The sequence below is a fragment of the Platalea leucorodia genome (assembly GCF_965183815.1).
Source record: "Platalea leucorodia genome assembly, chromosome: Z".
NCBI lineage: Eukaryota > Metazoa > Chordata > Aves > Pelecaniformes > Threskiornithidae > Platalea > Platalea leucorodia.
The window spans coordinates 55,767,921-55,785,332 of record NC_138858.1 but is presented as its reverse complement, the minus strand read 5'-3'; the positions used below and the strand labels follow the sequence as shown (position 1 = coordinate 55,785,332).

Genomic DNA, 17,412 nt, shown 5'->3' with positions numbered 1-17,412 from the left:
TCTTTGCAGTATCAGAGACCTTACTGAAAGGACAGATTTTCAAGTGCCTCTGGAAACTCAACAGTGCAAATCCTTTGGAAACTGGTGGTCTGCATCAGGAAAGCCCACCTGGCCCTCTGTACTACTGAGTTGCAGAGTTACTGGGGAGGTGGATGTTCTGCTGCATGGGATTGCAGATAAATAGGCATGACTAAAGGGATGAAAATGAGTGTATGGTATCTAGAATTTGTAGAGAGCTTTTGTTTTGGTCTGCAAAGGCAAAGTGTGTTCAAGTACATGCCAGCTAGGGAAAAAAACGGCAAAGGGGACGTAAGTCCAGACAGTATGTATTTGCCAAACTTTGCCATCTCCCATAGACTTCTCAAATAAGCAGTGCTATTTCAGCCACCACGTAGCCCAAAGCTGTGCTAGTTTCCTAGCCTTTTGCTTCTACCACCAACATCCTAGTGTACAACTTTGTCATCATCTTCTTCCTATACTAAGGGTTTTTTGTTCTTTTCTGCTGAATCTGGTGGTCAGGTAGACTCATCCACGTTCTTACTAATGTGATGTGGTTATTTATACAGTGAGCAACTCACTGATTTTCATCATCCTGATAATCAATCAACTTCATTTACTAGACTTTGCCTTCAGGTCTCAAATCCATAGGATACCTTATTCAGCAAAACTCTTAAGCGCATGCTTAACTTTATGCATGCGCTGGATGCATCAATGGGAGTTTAGCACATGCTGAAGATAACTTTTGCTGGGATTAGCATAAGCATATGCTTGAACAATTTACTGAGTCGGGACTTTAGTTCCTTGGGTTTACATCTCACAAAATTTCCTTGACTTATTTCTCTTCATTTAATGGGACCAGGATGTGGCCCAAAGGATGAATGTAGTTTGGCTGAAATTCTTTTTCTCTTGACATGGCTCTTATTTAGAGTCCAGTAATACCTGTAGAACATATGTTCTCATTTTCAGAATCCCCGGAGTCTAGGAAAAACATTTGTTTTCCACATCAATCCTGAGTCTATGCTGTGCCAACTGAACACACAACAAAAATCAAAAGAAGAGGCAGAGTGACCCTGACTAAACTGATAGGAATTCAGTGCAAAAGAGGCCATTTGCTTCTGTCTGAACGGATGCAACTGCTCCAGCACTGACAGCATCCTTGTTCATTAGTAGTCAAAGACTTCAAGGCCATCCCTGGCTATATAAACACTGATATCAAATAGCCACGCACACTATGGCTGTAACCCAGATGGTGTGCTTGCCTTCATAAATGGGCTTTGCATCAGCCTTGCCTCTCTCACCCCAAATAATGGAGTCAATAAAGGCGAGTAGAAATGAACTCCATACTTCTGCTATGTCCTTCCTACTTGCCTATACTTCTTAACCATTCAGCGAATCAGTTCTTCCCTGAAAGTCATTTCTGTGTCCAAGAGTAACCCTTACTCCAACAGCAACTCTAACAAGGTATTGCTAGAAGCTTGTCAGTGTTCTTTCTGAGGAGAAGAAAGGGGAGAACGTTGAGGGGAAAGAAAAGGATAAATCATCTATTAGAAATCAACATTAAAAAATAGAGGTGAAAACTGATTGCACTTTTATTAGTGGCATTTGTTTTCCAGCTAGATCTCTTCCTTGCTTGGTTACAGATATCTGCTATTATATTTGCCCCATTAACTTAAACTAATATAAATCTTTTTTTTTTTTCTTTTTTCTTTTTTTTCTTTTTTTTTTCCTTTTTTTAATAGAGTATTGGGTTCAAAGCCTCAGCTAACCTAAACCCATTTTCTAAGGGATAACTAGAACAATTAATATCTGGAAAATAATGAAATGGCAGCTCCTAGTGATTACAAGCTGACCTCTGATTAATAATATATTTGGTTTAAAATCACAGTATTACTTTCTTTCTATAAGTAACATTACTTAATGCAGGTTGGCTTTTTTTGTTTGTTTTTTTTTTTTTTTTGTTTGTTTCTTTTTTTTTTTTTGTTATCCTGTTGTAATTAATAGTAGCATGCTGTTAGATCTACTATTATCCCAGTGCTCAAAGAAGCAAACCTTTTGGCTGGCAGAGAGCAGACAAAACTCATTTCATATACAGAAAGCAAATAAAACTTCTTATAGAAGAAATTTTTTTTGTTGTTTTTTTCAGCTTTTTTTTTTTTTCTCTTTTTTTTCTCTGTGTGTGTGTGTGTTTGTGTTTCTGGTGGGGTGGGTAGCATGGGAGTGCCATTACAGGGCTTTTTGATCTGGGGATTCTACAACAAGCGACCAGAGGGAGTTCTGCAATTCTTGCAAATCATACATCCAGTCATTATAATGCAGTGCACAAAAAAGCCAGAACAACTGAGGGCTAGTAGGTTTTGCAAAATACTATGGGACAGCAATCATTGTAACTGTACAAAACTTGCTCTCAACGTAACATAACATAAAGGCACCATTGATATCTTTCCCCATTTTTGAAATACTGTAAAAAATTGCTACATATGGCACATAACACATTTGTACATACGTATATTTAATTTATAAAAGTTTTTTTTTTCCTCTCCTGTTTTCTATCAGCGGAATTGCTAAAATAAAATAAATTGTTTAATTTAAAGGTGGAATACTTCATTATATAAAATAAAGTTTTACATGTGAATCTATGTGTTTTATGTTTTATACAGCAATAGGGTCTTGGTTAGCTATCACACTGGACAACCTTGCTTGCAACTCTTCCGGTGTGGAGAAGCGATTTGCCGGGTTAGTCCTGCTGTCAGCCAGCCGGTAGGCAGCGGCTGGCTCCAGACTGGTTGCCACGGGGTTTGGTATGCTCAGGAACGGTGTATCCTCACCTATTCTTTCGTCTTCGGTTTCGGTCTCAGAGCTGCTGCTCTCAGAGCTTGTGTCAGAGTCCACTTCCACCCTGCTGGAAATGTGGCCATTGGGCTTTGTTCTTTTGACCCTCCGGCTGTTGGTGAGTTTCTTTGGAGGCTCCTGTGCTGGTTCATACTCCTGCGTGGTCTCGTACTCCTCATCCTCCACTATCCGCAGAGGACTTGGTGGCAGGCTGTTGCTCTCGTGGGCAGGATTGTGGTGGAAAGAGTTGAACTGCTGAAGGTGGTTGTCGTACTTCTCACGTAGCCGTGGAGGCGTCACCAGAAGCAGTGGTCGCTCCTCTTCTATGAAGGGACTCACCGCCACTGAAGGGACGGAGACGGTCAAGCTGGAAGCCGGGGGTGACATTTTGGAGGGGGGGGACTTGGGAGAAGTCGGAGTGTGGAAATCGACAGGTGACATGCGAGCTGGTGTGGTCATAGCTGAGACATACCTGAAGAAAAGAGATGGGGAAAGGTTGCGAGCACAGGAGTGATAGTGACGTGAACACAGCTGCTCACGTGGGCTGGGAGGGAAAAGGCAGGGATCCCTTAAGATCCCCAGCATCCTCACACAGGGCTACCAGGGAAACTTTCCTGTTGCTATTAATCCTATAAAACCACTGACTTCTGGGACTCTGGGCAAAAACATTTGAGAGCAGGAGGAGCACAGCAAAGCCCTCAGGTCTGTTTGGCTCAGAAGAGCCATGGAGATGCTGTAAATTATTTGCCAGAATAACTTCCTGGAATGCATCCAGGAATGGGATTCAGTGACTGGGGGACTGCCAGAAACAAAATGCATTTGCAAGTATTTTCTCAAAAGGAAGACGGCTGCTGCACTTCTGGCAGGATTTGACCAGAACCTGGGGTGCATGCAAACAGACAGGAGGAGAGAGAGGACAGTAACCGAGGGACAGTCCTCTTGGGGCTTCACCCTCTTCTGGAAACCAGACTGTCTCAGGCTAAGGAGGAAAGCAAAGTTTGGACAAAGTCTAGAGCCAGATTCTGCTAATTTTAGTCACTGGGGGTAGTCAGAGGAGGATTTGCAGCACCGTCCCAGCAGCTTTGTGCTGCTCTATTCCTCAGGTGCTAGTTACCCTGGCTGGTAAGTCTATCTGCAAAGAAACATGGAGCATTTTTTGTCCTCATGTGGGAAGAAATGCTGACAGAGAGGACCTAGTGTTCTGGCCTAGTGTTCATGATTGCTCTGCAAAATTTGCCCCTATTCCTTCATAAGTTTCTGTGGGAAGGGTAGTTGGTCAAAGGTGATTTCTGAAAATGAAGCTCAGGTGCCAGTACAGAGCCTGTCCCAAAGGAATAAGACAGAAAATGTGAGACTCTCAGCTGGTTTGAATCAGCGGAGCTCCATGAGATGCTATGAGGTCATGCAGATTCATGCCAGGTGAGAATCTGCCTGAAACCTCTTGATCAAACGCACAGTGCCCAGCATGACATTTTGCATAGTTTGGCTTTGCTTTTGTTCTTATCCTAAGTTCACCTGCCTGAACTTCATCTGTGTCCAAATTTAAAATCTTTCTGAGTTCCATCTCTTATGCAGGCCCATTGAGTCAAGTTATATGGCTATGACTGATGAAGTTATTTAGTTTTTCATTAGTGATTTATTTATCTGAGTCTGAAATTACTAAAATAAATTTGAATCCAACTTTCTTATCCAATCTATGACTCAGTTGCACATATTAGACTTGATTAAAACAGAGTTATTGGATAAAACAGAAACTGGGACAGATCCTGAACTGATGTGTATTAGAGTAAATTGGTTTCAGTAGAGGCACATTGATTTACATCAACTGAAGAACAGGAGAAAGAAAAACAAAACTGGAGTTATGCATGAGAATTAATCAAGTTGGCTGCTAGTGAGAGCAGAGGGCAATTAATAGGCCTGTGCATTGGATGAATGAAGTCATTCTTTATTTTTCCTTCCATGAGTGAGCTTTTCATCCCCTTCACATTTTTACATAGGCATTGTCTGAAAAACTGAAGCCTTTCTACTTCCCCAGCTGGTACAGTGTTGGACATATATCTTCTTGACACACTGGATTTTAGCTAAACTGGTTCAGTTAACGCATTAAGTTAGTTAAATGTGTTCAGCGTACTGTGCACGCTTCCATCAGTGTCAGGTTACTCGTACTGGGGTGCTGTGCATTCACACATTTCTGGTGTATTCCCCCACACCATAATGGGGCAGTGCTAACAAGCTGCGGTCCACGAGCTGAGGCACAGGAGCCGAACATATGCAGCTCTAGCCCATCCCAAAAATAAGGTTAAAGGGCAATAGATTTATCCAGCTTCACAGCCAACAAGAGGTAAACCATGCTGGCTCAGTGAAAGGGGATCAGAGTGTATCCACAGCCAGCCAACAAGCATTAACTAGTTACATGCTGCCTACTTCATCATATAGTCCAGCCTTTCGTGCAGAGGTGGTGTTTTTTGATCTTCTCTCCTGTAAGATGTCTAAGGACTTTCTAAAATATAGGTGCTTGGGTCCTCTGCTCTTGTAAATGGGTGTCAGGGCATTGGGTCCAACAAAGGGATGGGGTAATGCAAAAGAACTCCACGTAATGTCCGTTCTATTTCATTTCAAAATTGTGAATGAGCTGGGGGACTGGAGGGTGGAGGGAGCACAGCCTTGATCTACCAATTCACAGCACAGCAACATTTGATGGCTTCAGGAAGTAATTTGTCAGCTCGTACATTCCTTTATGTTTCAGAGTAATTTTTAGTTGCAAATAACTCTCATTTTCCCCCTTATATACACACACATACACGCAATCCATCACAGAAATAATCTGCCATGTATTTCCTGCTTGCTAAAAACAGATGAGGCCTAATTTAATGCCCAGGGAACTATCTTCTGCATTCCAAATTCACGGTCGTTGCAGGCACAGGCTAGGCCATCAATGCCTCATGAATGATCACAGAAATATTGCTGCTTTTCACCTTTTTCATCTTCAAGAAACACAATAATTGACAAAATGCATTCTTTCTTCTCATCGAAACAGAAAGGCACATGCTCCTTTCCCCCCCCCTAAAATCTGAACAGCTCATATCAGAATCATGTTCCAGGTGTCCCAGGCAATGCGGGAAGACAGCACAAATGATCTTTGCTTCTCACACGCAGATGCCCAAATATACTAAGCTGTAGTACTCGCTGTTGGCGGGCATGTGGCCGTGCGTCCTGTATGGTTCCCAGGCAGGAGACAACGCAGTATTTACTGCTATAGGTCCTGATCCAGCAAAGCACTTAAGCACAAACTGAGCTCTACCCGCATGAGTAATCCTGCTGATTTCAACGGGGCTACTTGCATGATTAAAAGTTAATCTTGTTGAAGTGCTCTGCTGGATTGGGGCCATGGCTGTTTATGTCATGTGAGCCACATATCCTGAAATTAAATTCCATGGTAAATAACAGAAAACTTTGTTATCAGGAGCAAGCCAGTTCACTATCCTTAGTGGTCCTACAGGCCTTATTCAGAGAGCCCGCAGCCGTGGTGCCTTATCCTGCTGCTAAGCAGTTGCTCTTTGTGTAGTAGAGGGAGTACCACAGAAACAGCTTTTGCTGTACTTGCACATTCATTTTTCTGGAAACCACAATTTGTCTCCTACACAACTTGGTCTCCTTGGGGATTGCCTGGCTGCATTTCTGACATCATGGACAGCCCACGAGATCAAATCCCTTGTGATTTCACAATGCTCAGAGAATTGGTCCAGTAACCCTTTGTTTTCCTTTTCTTCTGCCTCTGATTGTTGGGAGCAAAGCTCTCTTTAAAGGTCTTGTTTCTTCTCAGTCTTTCTTTTGCTACTCTGGGGCCATCCCATGCTCTTGAGATAAAATCCTAGCTTAAAGCTGAGAAGACTTTTTCAGTAAAAATTTTCTTGCAACTGATGCACTTCAAGGCAGACCTTAGATATTGATGAACCAGCCTTTTCAGAGAAAAAAATTACTTTGTTGGAAATATCCTCGCCAGCTTTATTTCTAACTACTCGTGATTTAATAATGACCTGGGTTCTTCTGGCTTGCACTTTGTGTTCCTTGCTTTTATTTAATAAAATGTCAAGGGGAATTTTCAAAGGAGATAACAGGTTTAGGAGCTGGAATCCCCCAGAAAGTAGGTAGTGGCAGAATTCCTATACTGCTTAGGAGTCCTTAGTGCCCTTCTCCTACGGATCAATACATCGCTTTCTCCAAACCTTTTGCGTCTCACAAAATCCCTCAGTTTTCTCACTAGCTTCTTCGAAGAAACTGATAATTAGGCAAAGATCCATTTTTACTTTACCATGGAAATTTCTGAGAAAGTACTTCAGTGAAGCTTATCCAAATGTGAACTGCTGGCTATTAGGATTAAATCCAGCAGAGGCAAGAACGGAAGAAATGCTTTTGGTAGACTTTATACTACTACCTAGCTCTCCACCTTTATGAATGAGGAGATGTATGTCCCACATGAACAGCTGCACTGTTGCATTTCCTCCTGTGCTCCCAAGCTTTGAAACCAGCTGGGAACACCAGGCCTTGCCAGCTGAAAGCAATGAGGTGGTGTGCCCTACCTTTCACTGTGAGGAGAGTCTCGGTAGGAGTCAGGGGTCTCTCTTGCATGCCGGAGGAAGCTGTTGCCTTCCCGTGGCCCACCAATGCCATTGAGGCGGCCCCGCGGCCCCGCTGGGCTTGTGTGCCTGCTGTTCTCCATGGAAGAGCTGACGAGCACGGAGTGGCTTTCAGAGAGGATGCTTTCGGTGTGGCCATTACTCCAGCTGGAGAGCAGCAACCAGGAAAGGAGAAGAAGGGAGGGAAACGTGAGAGGGTGCTTTGGCAGCAAATGCAGATGAGCAGAAGTTTAGGCAGGGTTAAAGAAAGGGCTCGGTTGCTGCTTGGGATGTGCAGTGTAACCTTGGGGTTGGTAACTGGGGCTTCAGAGTTTGTGAATTGTATGAATCATAGAATCATAGAATGCTTTGGGATGGAAGGGACCTTTAAAGGTCATCTAGTCCAACCCCCCTGCAATGGACAGGGACATCTTCAACTAGATCAGGTTGCTCAGAGCCCCATCCAGCCTGTCCTTGAATGTTTCCAAGGATGGGGCATCTACCACCTCTCTGGGCAACCTGTTCCTGTGTTTCACCACCCTCATCATGAAAATTTTTTTCCTTGTGTTTAGTCTAAATCTATTGAAAGGCTGCAATAAGGTCTCCCTGCAGCCTTCTCTCCTCCAGGCTGAACAACCCCAGCTCTTTCAGCCTTTCCCCATAGCAGAGGTGTTCCAGCCCTCTGATCATTTTTGTGGCCCTCCTCTGGACCCTCTCCAACAGGTCCATGTCCTTCCTGTGCTGAGGACCCCAGAGCTGGATGCAGCACTCCAGGTGGGGTCTTACCAGAGCAGAGCAGAGGGGCAGAATCCCCTCCCTCGACCTGCTGGCCATGCTTCTTTTGATGCAGCCCAGGATATGGCTGGCTTTCTGGGCTGCGAGAGCACATTGCCATATGCATTACATCCACATGCATCAATCCACATGCATCAAGATGATTTTGCATGTGTGGATAAAAGGAGAGGGAAAGAGGGCTTTCCAGTCACCAGGACTGTCACTGATTTAGCAATTTGCATATACTAAAATTCACTGTAACAGTATTGGAATGCCATTCAGTCAATAAATCTCTTTGTAAATTCCTGGAAAGATAATTAGTTAGGTGACATGACATCAAATATTGTTAGTCTTAAAATGAAAACACTGTGAAGGCAGCATAGATTTTTCTGGGTTTGTTTTTTTTACACATCTTTTCGGTTTTGCAAAAGCAACAGATCAGCTATTACAGGTGCTGTTTGCCTTCCCCCTCCAGTACCTGTGGCTGGGTGTCTGGGTGACTGTCACGGAGTGATGTGTTGTTGAGGTGTAGTGGCTCGTAGAAAATGAGGTCTCTGTTTCTCGCTCAATGACATGCTCGCTGGAGATTACGTTTTTTGAAACGTACTGCTGAAAAAAGCCAGACAAACCTCAGGTTTACAAACTGTAATTCACAGCACATTTGCAGACATAATTTCCAATCCCTCCACCCTCCCCCCCCCCCAAGTCACGGTTTTTTACATGTGCCAAAGCACAAACTTTGTCACTTAAATAGAGGCAGAAACCACACTGACACACTTGAGCATATGCATGTACACCTCTGCATACATACCCCATCTAAACTCAAAGTAGGGGGAAACAAATGAGGAAATCAGAAAAGGTCTGCATCCCAATCAGGCTATAACCCACAGACAGGAGGAAAAGATTCTTCACTGAGAGGGTGGTCAGTCACTGGAACAGGCTTCCCCCAGGACCAAGCCTGTCAGAGTTCAAGGAGCATCTAGGGGATACTCTTAGTCATATGGCTTAGTTTTAGGTAGTTCTGCGAGGAGCAGAGAGTCGGACTTGATGATCCTTATGGGTTCCTTCCAACTTGAGATATTCTATGATTCTATACGTATTTAATAAGGGAATGAGAAGCCCTCATGGATACAGACCTGGAAAGGTAACCCACCCTTTACTACCAGATGATACATCAAAAATACTATTCTCTGATGGAGAAGACAAGAGTAGTTAGCAGTAGCAATTGTTCACTTCAGGATAAGAATCTGGGCAGGCAATGGCTATTTTCAGTGCCCATGGATGCAGCACCAGGGCAGACCTATTCATCAGGGGATGATCTGCAGAACGGGCCAAAGCATCCTGAGATGGGGCTGGAGGTGTGCAGTGCCCAACCTCCCGCACAGCTTTCATCTGGAGCCCTCCCCCGCCCAGTGCTGTTGCTGATAGGACTCTCTGTTCTCCTCAGTGGGGCCTTCTGGTTTCCCCTCTCTTAATAATCTGACCATGGATTTAAGTCTTTTGAGGGGAAATATTGGAAGCTGAGCTCTTCTGACAAGGTGTCTTGGCCTTAACCAAGGTCATTGGGAGTGCTGCCATTGACTTAGCAGAGCCAGGGCTCATCCCTGCACATGAGCTGTCATGAATATGTACAGTGATGGTGGAGCAGGAGAGCAGGGATGGCTCGAAGTGGCAGGAAGCCAACGATCCCTCTGGGCACCAGGCTTCCTGGGAAAGGGAGGAGAGGAGGAAGCACCTACAGGCAACACAAGCCCTGGCCTCTAAGGCCAAGGGCCTTGGCCAAGGAGTTAGTTGAAGAGCAACTCTCTGCTGCACTCTGACAAATGGCTGGGGGATGCCGGTGGAGTATCTGCCCCAGCCCTGTCTCCCCAGCCACTGCTACTGTCCAGGTGAGATCTTCATTCAGATTTTTACCCCTTAGCTCATAAATGTCACATTCCGGATCCAAGAGGGCTGTCCCTACTCACCAATCATTAGGCCAGGGACAGTAGGAAGAGCAAGACATGTGTGTTTGAAGAAATTAATCCCTACAGCACCTAGCCCTGCTGTAGAGCTGTTAGTATTTTTTTCTGAGGTGTTTTTCTTGCTTTTGGTGTCCTAGATCCACAGGCACAGCTGCAGCACTGCGGCATGCCCCAGTAAACTGGCTGCCTGCAGAAACATATCTCATTTTACTGCATATTTTTTGCAAAGTCCCTAATTTTTTCTGGGTGGAGAAAGTCAAGAGAATTCAGTCACCAGCCTGCAGCAGGTAGAAGTTTAAAAGCTGCAGGGCGAGCTTTGCTGTGGCACTGGCAGCTTAGGCTGAAACACGGGCAGTAAAACCTACATTCACCAGCTGGACGTTATCCGGTGGCGGGTTGGGGTGGTGTGGCCCGTTGGCCATGTTCATCACATTGTTCCTTTCCGAGCGCAGGCTCTGCCGAAGGCGGTCGTGCAACTTTTTCCTCTGCTTCCTGTGCACGAAACACGGAAATGATTTTAATAGACAAAGGGAAAGCAGCTGTAGCTTTCAGCATGTTGATGATGATGATAATAATAAAACATCACTTTTTTTGCCAGCACTTTCCCCACCACTGCACCATCTCAGATTAACTCTGAAGACCACAGGTCTAATTGCAGCTGGAGCTGTGGGGACCTGCAGAGGGGGAAGGATGCGTGGGAACCCTTCCAGGAGTCAGCAGGCCACAGAGGGATGGGAAAAAGTGCGAGGAAAAGGGAAGCCATTTCTAAGCCATGCTCCGTCTCAGGAGGAGCTCTTTTCTGCGCTCAGAAAGGAGGGGGGAGGGATCCACCTTGACACCCTCACCACAGCCACAGCCAGGTTTCTGACAGCCCACTGGGTTATGCTTCTCCATTCACCACACGGAGCGGAGGGGGCCTCACCTCAGGGCTTGCTTTGAGGCCATTGGAAAACAAGGTGTGTGCCACAATCTTTGTGATGTGGCAGCTACACAGTTTTTTGTGGGATTCATCCCCTACCTCGACAGTGCACTCCAAATACATAAATGTGTTAAAGAAGTGACAGGTGCAGGGGAAGCTCCAGAAATCCAAAGTGAGTGAGTGTGTGAGGTATGCCTGAGCTTGCAGCCATCCTGGCAGCTCTGGAAGGTTTTGTTACAGCAACATCAGATTAACTCTGGAACCTAATGATTACCAGGAGGATGCCAGGGCTGCTAATGCATTCAGTAGAACCATCCATCAACCACATGTACTAATGATATGGTGTCTGGCTGACTTGGATGCTTCTACTGTGCCCTGTCCTTAGCTGCTCCTTCCCCAGTTGCTAATTCTTCCAGCTCTCCTCAAAAGAACTTTTCAGGAGATCATTACAAGCTGTCAGTAACAAAACTTGCATCATAGTAAAACGTGGTGCTGTGAAGGCCATGCAGAACGCACTAAATAGAACGTGAAAATAAATAACCGGGGAAAGAGCTATTCTATTTCAGACTTAATTTATTCATATTCCCCAGTTTTGTCTGATTATACTGGAGAACCTCCACCATCCTGCCACAGAATCCAGGGAAATGAAGGGAGGATGCAGGCTCCAATGCACTGCAGAGCGCATATGACCTTGGCTGTGGCAAGAGCTAAAATACACACAATTCCCTAAGCCATACGCAGAAGTGCAGACAGTTTTGGCAGGGCAGGACAGTGTAAGATATAACCATTTTCAATCCTGTTTTGAACTCAAGGGGATTATTCCAAGCTTTCCAAAAAGGAGCAAGGAGGGAAAATAATAAATATGTTGAAGCTTGATAGCCAGGGAAGCTTAAAGACAAAGAAAACATGACTTGACACACTGCATTTTACATGTTTTCTCTGTGTGTATGTGGCTGGATAGTGGAAGATGTTTAATTTATGTCACTCCACATGAATGGTATAAGCAGACACGGCTGCCTTGGAAATGCTCCTGTTTCAGCAGGACACAGTCCCCGATCCATGGGGGCTTTGTGTTTGGAGGATAATCAGGCATCATCTTTGGACACACAGGTGATTAAGGTGGATGGAGAGTATAGTGCCAGCGGGTATCTGGGCAGCTACCCTACCTGCCTGGGCTGAGAAGCAGCACAGACAAGGGTCTAACTTGATTTCACAGCACCCCTTCATGAGACCTTGGAGACCTTGGGAGCTGAAGACAACGTGAGTCCCCTGACATGGTAGAGAAAGTGGGTTCTAGAGGGAGTTTGAGTTCATCATCTATGGGTCTGATATCCTGGCACATATTGCCTGGGAATCTGGCCCTATGAAACCGCATTACTTTCCACCGTCAGTAATCAATGTATTTGTATTGTGCATGCTTCCATTTCTGCCATTTGTCCTCTAGTAAAAGGACATTAACTAAAAAAAGAAATTACTCCAGGAAACTGAGAAGAAAGAATAATGGGAAAGCTAATGTGTACTCCACTTATTCTGAGAAGCCTTTCCCTTAATGTAAATGGCTTGCAAATAAAGCACCTCTGAATTAAGACTCAGTGTCAGAAGATACGGCCTTAGCATTTGACCAGCAGTATCTCTTGCAAGGAGACCAACAAAATCTAAGCCATTACATTTTATTTAGGGTGTTCTCCTAACACCATTCCAGGATTTTCCCCAGTTTCTGGTTTTTCCCCTATTAGCAGGAAAGAGCATGCGGGTAACATTTCACAGATAGCAGTTTGGCATCACTGCTGCATTTGGAGGGCCATGAACTGGCAGCTCACTTTCACTCTCATCAGCTGTGTTTGAAAACATTTCACATTTGGCTGGCAGTAATCACTGACATCTGGGACAAACTGTGACACAGCATCCAGACCCCTGATGGATTCTGGGGCTCTTTATATAGAAAACGGTACTTCAGGATCCTGACTAAATGTTTGTTGAAATTCATGGGGATGTCTTGGCTGATTTCAATGAACTTTGGACCAGGAAAGATATCATTTAGCTGCCCTAGCTTGCCAGTTGTAATTTCTAAAAGCAGTAATTGATCTGATTCTTTATTACTGTTCCAGTCATTCCCCACTAACCACTGGCACAAGGTTGTGGGTGGGAGCAGCGTGTGTGTGTGGCTGGATTCTCACTGAGGGGGGCAAATGATTCCCCTCCTCCCCCCCTTTTAACCCATCCATTATTGGTGGGGCTTACAGGGAAAACCAACAACCCAACTGCCAATCAAGCCTTGCAACAGTAAATCAGGTTTATACAAATGTGGAAGATTTATGATAAGGGTTTTCTGTGTTTTGGTGGGGAGATTTATAAGAGCAGCCAGAAGTTCTGGCAGCCCAAATCCTGCTGATGTTCAGTGTAATTTATGGTCCAGAGCATCTCATGCGTGTTTGAGAGTCACTCCCAGTAATTTACAGACTCACAGAATGCATTTAAGTAAGTGTCTACTTTTGCATTGGGAGCACTTTTGCGTTCAGTTCTTTGGCCTTTGGTGTTTAGTAACTTTTAGGACTGTTAATCTTGCCTCAAGTACAAACAAACTAGACTGATATGTAAAATTTACTGCTGGAGAGCAACGTGATTCCAGTGTTGGGGTTTGTTCCTTTCCAGCTGGGGAAACCAGCTGGAATGGGTGACAGACGAAGAATTGCAAATCAGTGAAATTCGCTCAAGTTACATTTGAAGGGTGAGAAACCTTCCAGATACCCATCTTATTTTTGCACTGCTGAGGGACATGGAGACCTGCGCCCCTCTCACTTGGACCAGAGCACCCTGGCCACAGGTTTGTCTCTTCAGCTCAGCTCTGGAGAAACCCAGATACAGTCTTATGCTCAGAGGAGTAGAAGCTATGGGGAAGGCCCTGACCAACAACCACAGATAAAAAAAAGAAGAGAAAAGTTTACTTGGTTTTGCAGTAGGCCACCACACACATGATGCCAACTACTAGAAGAGCAATGCAAATGCCAGTTATGGTCAGCATCCGTTTCTGATACAGTTCCTCAGCTTCTAGAAAGGGACAAAAATAGAGAAGGTCACAAAATGGAGGATCGCTAGGCAAGGAGCACACAGTCAACAGCTGGCATGCTACAAACCACTGCACAGATTCACACAGCCACACCGAAACACACTTCAGGCAGACTCATTACTGACTGCAAGGAGAACAGGACTACACCATAAGCTCTTAACACAGTACTAGGGACGAGCGGTCATCCGTACATTTACAGTCAAAAGTAATATTTTTTTGTTCAACAAGAATAATATCTAAGAAACAACTTCACAATTGACAAACACTCAGCATTCGCTGGAAATAAAAATGCAATGCACTAAGGTAATAACATGAATTTGCAAATGCTTTGGAAGTTTTACTCTGCAAAGACAGCTGGAATGAAGGCAAATTTTATGGGCCTTAAGAGAAATTTATTTTCTTATTATCTTTTTTGGATTGTTTTCATATCCAATGTCCCTCTGCCCGTATGTCAATTTATATCTCAGTTGTCTTTACAGGAGAGATTTCAAAATATCCTTCTACATTTGAGACATGAGCTTAGCTTGTAATTATATCACCAATGAAAATTAAGGCAGGTTTTGAGCTCTGGTCATAAAATTCAGACCCTTTCTCCAGTGCTCGTCCAAAAACACAGCACTATCAACAACCAGCAGTGCCTTGTATCAGAGAAATGCTGGATTTCTATTTGTGTGTCTTTTGTCGAACAAAGGAACTGCTTTATCTAGAGTGGCAGCTTTCTCAGTGATGACAACTTGTTACTGATCTCGTTCACCAGAGATATTTCACTATTATAAAGACATTAGTAGCACTGGTAATGTTTGGGTTGGAGCTACCCATGCATTCCAGCCTTGCTCATGCTTGGCAGAGAGCATTGCTGCGTGCTGTGCTGGGGAAACATTATGTAAGGAGCGCTGAAACAGAGGCGCATTCTGTGTTGATGCTTTACGGATGCGGATTTGCATTCCTGCTTTTAGGACAAAAATGGGTGTCTAGCTTTTCTCAAGTCTTATTTTTGATTAAGCAGACAGTCCAGAAGACTTGCTCTGGAGGATCCAGACCGGAGGGTGGCCTTAGGTCAGACTGCAATATTGACCACAGTCAGAATACCAGCAGGTGATTAAAAATAAATGAACAAAAATGAAAATATTTAAAAATAAAAGCTGCATTGCTCTGCATTACCTTTGGGATAAATGTCAGCTTTATTCCTGCTGCAAGGGACTTACATGAACGTAAAAGGTCTGTGGGGCAATTCACCAGGAGGCACAGGGATGCACGACATTCCCTCACATGGGCCATGAGTCTTTGTCCAAGCTCAGGCACGTAAATGATGTGCTGTCATAAATGCCACACCAGTTCAGGAGAAAATGCTCCTTACTGAAGAGGGAGCAGTCATTCCTCCAATCTGTTTCCCAGGCTTATCTAGTTCAGTTTTGAAGTTGCTGTGGGCAAATGGCAAATATGCCACGCAACAAACCACAAAGCAAAAAGAAATCTTAATTTCTCTGATACAATGCACCTTACCATGGAATGAATTTGTCCTACAAGCCAAACCCACTGTAAACCAAAACACCAGCAAACAGGTCATGAGCACTGTCAGACAAAATTAATAGCACCGATTATTAACAAGGGGAGAGGAGGAGGGGAAGAAGTGAGTTTGGTAAAACTAGGATGCTGCAAAAATGTATTAAAGAAAACAAAAATATAACTCCAAGAACAGAAAGTCAAAAAAGGGAAGGAAGAAAGGGCTGAAACTCCAAACCAAACCAAAACAGGACAAAGAGAAAAAGACGAAGGTGAAATATAGGGAAAGACAAGGTTACAGGGTTGAGAAGTCAACTGCAGGCCTGGCACAGCATGCTTGATACTGGAAAAAACAGAGTGAAGAAATGCTTGGGGACAAAAAAAAAGGCTGAAGCAGAGTGTGAAGGGATTTCTCATACAGCATAACTCCTCACCTAGGCTAGTTAGTGGCACTTGATCCCCTTCCCATTTTTGCCCCTTCTGAAAGCGCTTATTAGTTAGCCATGGAAATGGTGTATTATGAGGATGTCACAGGAAACAGAATTGCGCTAAGCAATTTAGGGGCAAATTTGAAATGCTTTGATTTTTTTTTTTTTTTTTTTTTTTTGGGCATGCTGTCAGCTGTTAGCTTGTGAAAGCAAAATGAATAAGGACATATCAACCCATTTTTCTTGGAAGGGAAAGGAGAGGAGGAAGAAGATTAATTAACACTGGAAACTCTGCTTGGTTGTTTATACCCAGGGAAAAATTGCACTAACTCCAGGAGGTTTACCCAGGCTGAGGCTGTTGCAAATGAGCTGGGCGGCTGGCCGGTGATGGCCTTGCTAAGGCTGCCACTGGGCTGACGCTTGTCACTTGTGTGTTGCACGCTCCTGGGCTCTCACCCAGTGCAGGGGAGGGGGGTGCAGTGAGGGAGCAGGGCTGTGGGTGCAGCCCTGAGCAACACTCCTTGCACTGGCACGTCTGCTGGAACTGTAGGTCTCGAGGGGCACGGAGAGGTAAACCCCTGGGTCGGCTTTCATTGCCTTAATTCCCTCCCCCGCACTGTGAAACAAGGCCCTTAGGACAATCCAGCTTGACACGTGTGCATGAATAGCGGTGTGGCCATGCCCCCCCCAAACCATGTCGGGGAATGGCTGCCTGGGAAGGCACATGTGGCCAGGCGTGTCTTGCCGTGCAAACCAGCAAGCTCCCATGTAAACCTGACCGTGCTCCTGGCTGACAGGGTCTCCCTGCCTGGGAGAGCAGGGCCTAACTGGGGGGATGCCTGGGTGTCCTGTGGGGGCCCCTGCGGGCGGCAGGGGATGCTGGTGGCCAGGCTGGGCTGGGGATCCTGGCCACGGCTCTGCAGGCGGCATGGTGCCTCGTGGTGCCACCTTGGGCTCTCTGTTAAAAAGCAGAAGAGTTTTGCGAAGCAGGGACCAAACTCCTGCAGGGCACGTGCGGTTATACAGGGTCTTGCCCCAAAACTGCCCTCTCTCTCTGACAGGTGTTAACATTTACAGGGCCAGTTAATGACATCCAGCCAAATAACACGTGCTGTGTTTGCAGTGCTCATCAAACTAGCTTGAAAAAAATTAATAGCAGCCTTGGGGAAAAGTCCGTAGAGAAATGTATGTGCAGTGAGAATTTAGAAAAGGTTTTATCCTGTTAAGTATTAAAAATCACCTGAATACATTTTTTCCCCCCCGCAGAATGCTAGGAAAATCAAATCAACATGAGACTTAAGTCAAGATATTA

At 44.8% G+C, this 17,412-nt stretch overlaps 1 protein-coding gene across 3 annotated transcripts in view; it reads right to left on the bottom strand.

The window, feature by feature from the left end:
* Positions 1-2,649: 2,649 nt before the first annotated feature.
* NRG1 (neuregulin 1) overlaps positions 2,650-17,412 on the bottom strand; it is a gene marked incomplete at both ends in the record, with an annotated part of 181,564 nt that continues 166,801 nt past the window's right edge. For all 3 annotated transcript variants that reach the window (XM_082335557.1, XM_082335555.1, XM_082335556.1), the window contains 5 exons: positions 2,650-3,301; positions 7,410-7,613; positions 8,698-8,828; positions 10,549-10,675; positions 14,048-14,150. In XM_082335557.1, the coding sequence (XP_082191683.1) occupies positions 2,650-3,301; positions 7,410-7,613; positions 8,698-8,828; positions 10,549-10,675; positions 14,048-14,150 (1,217 nt within the window). The remainder of the gene's footprint in view (positions 3,302-7,409; positions 7,614-8,697; positions 8,829-10,548; positions 10,676-14,047; positions 14,151-17,412) is intronic.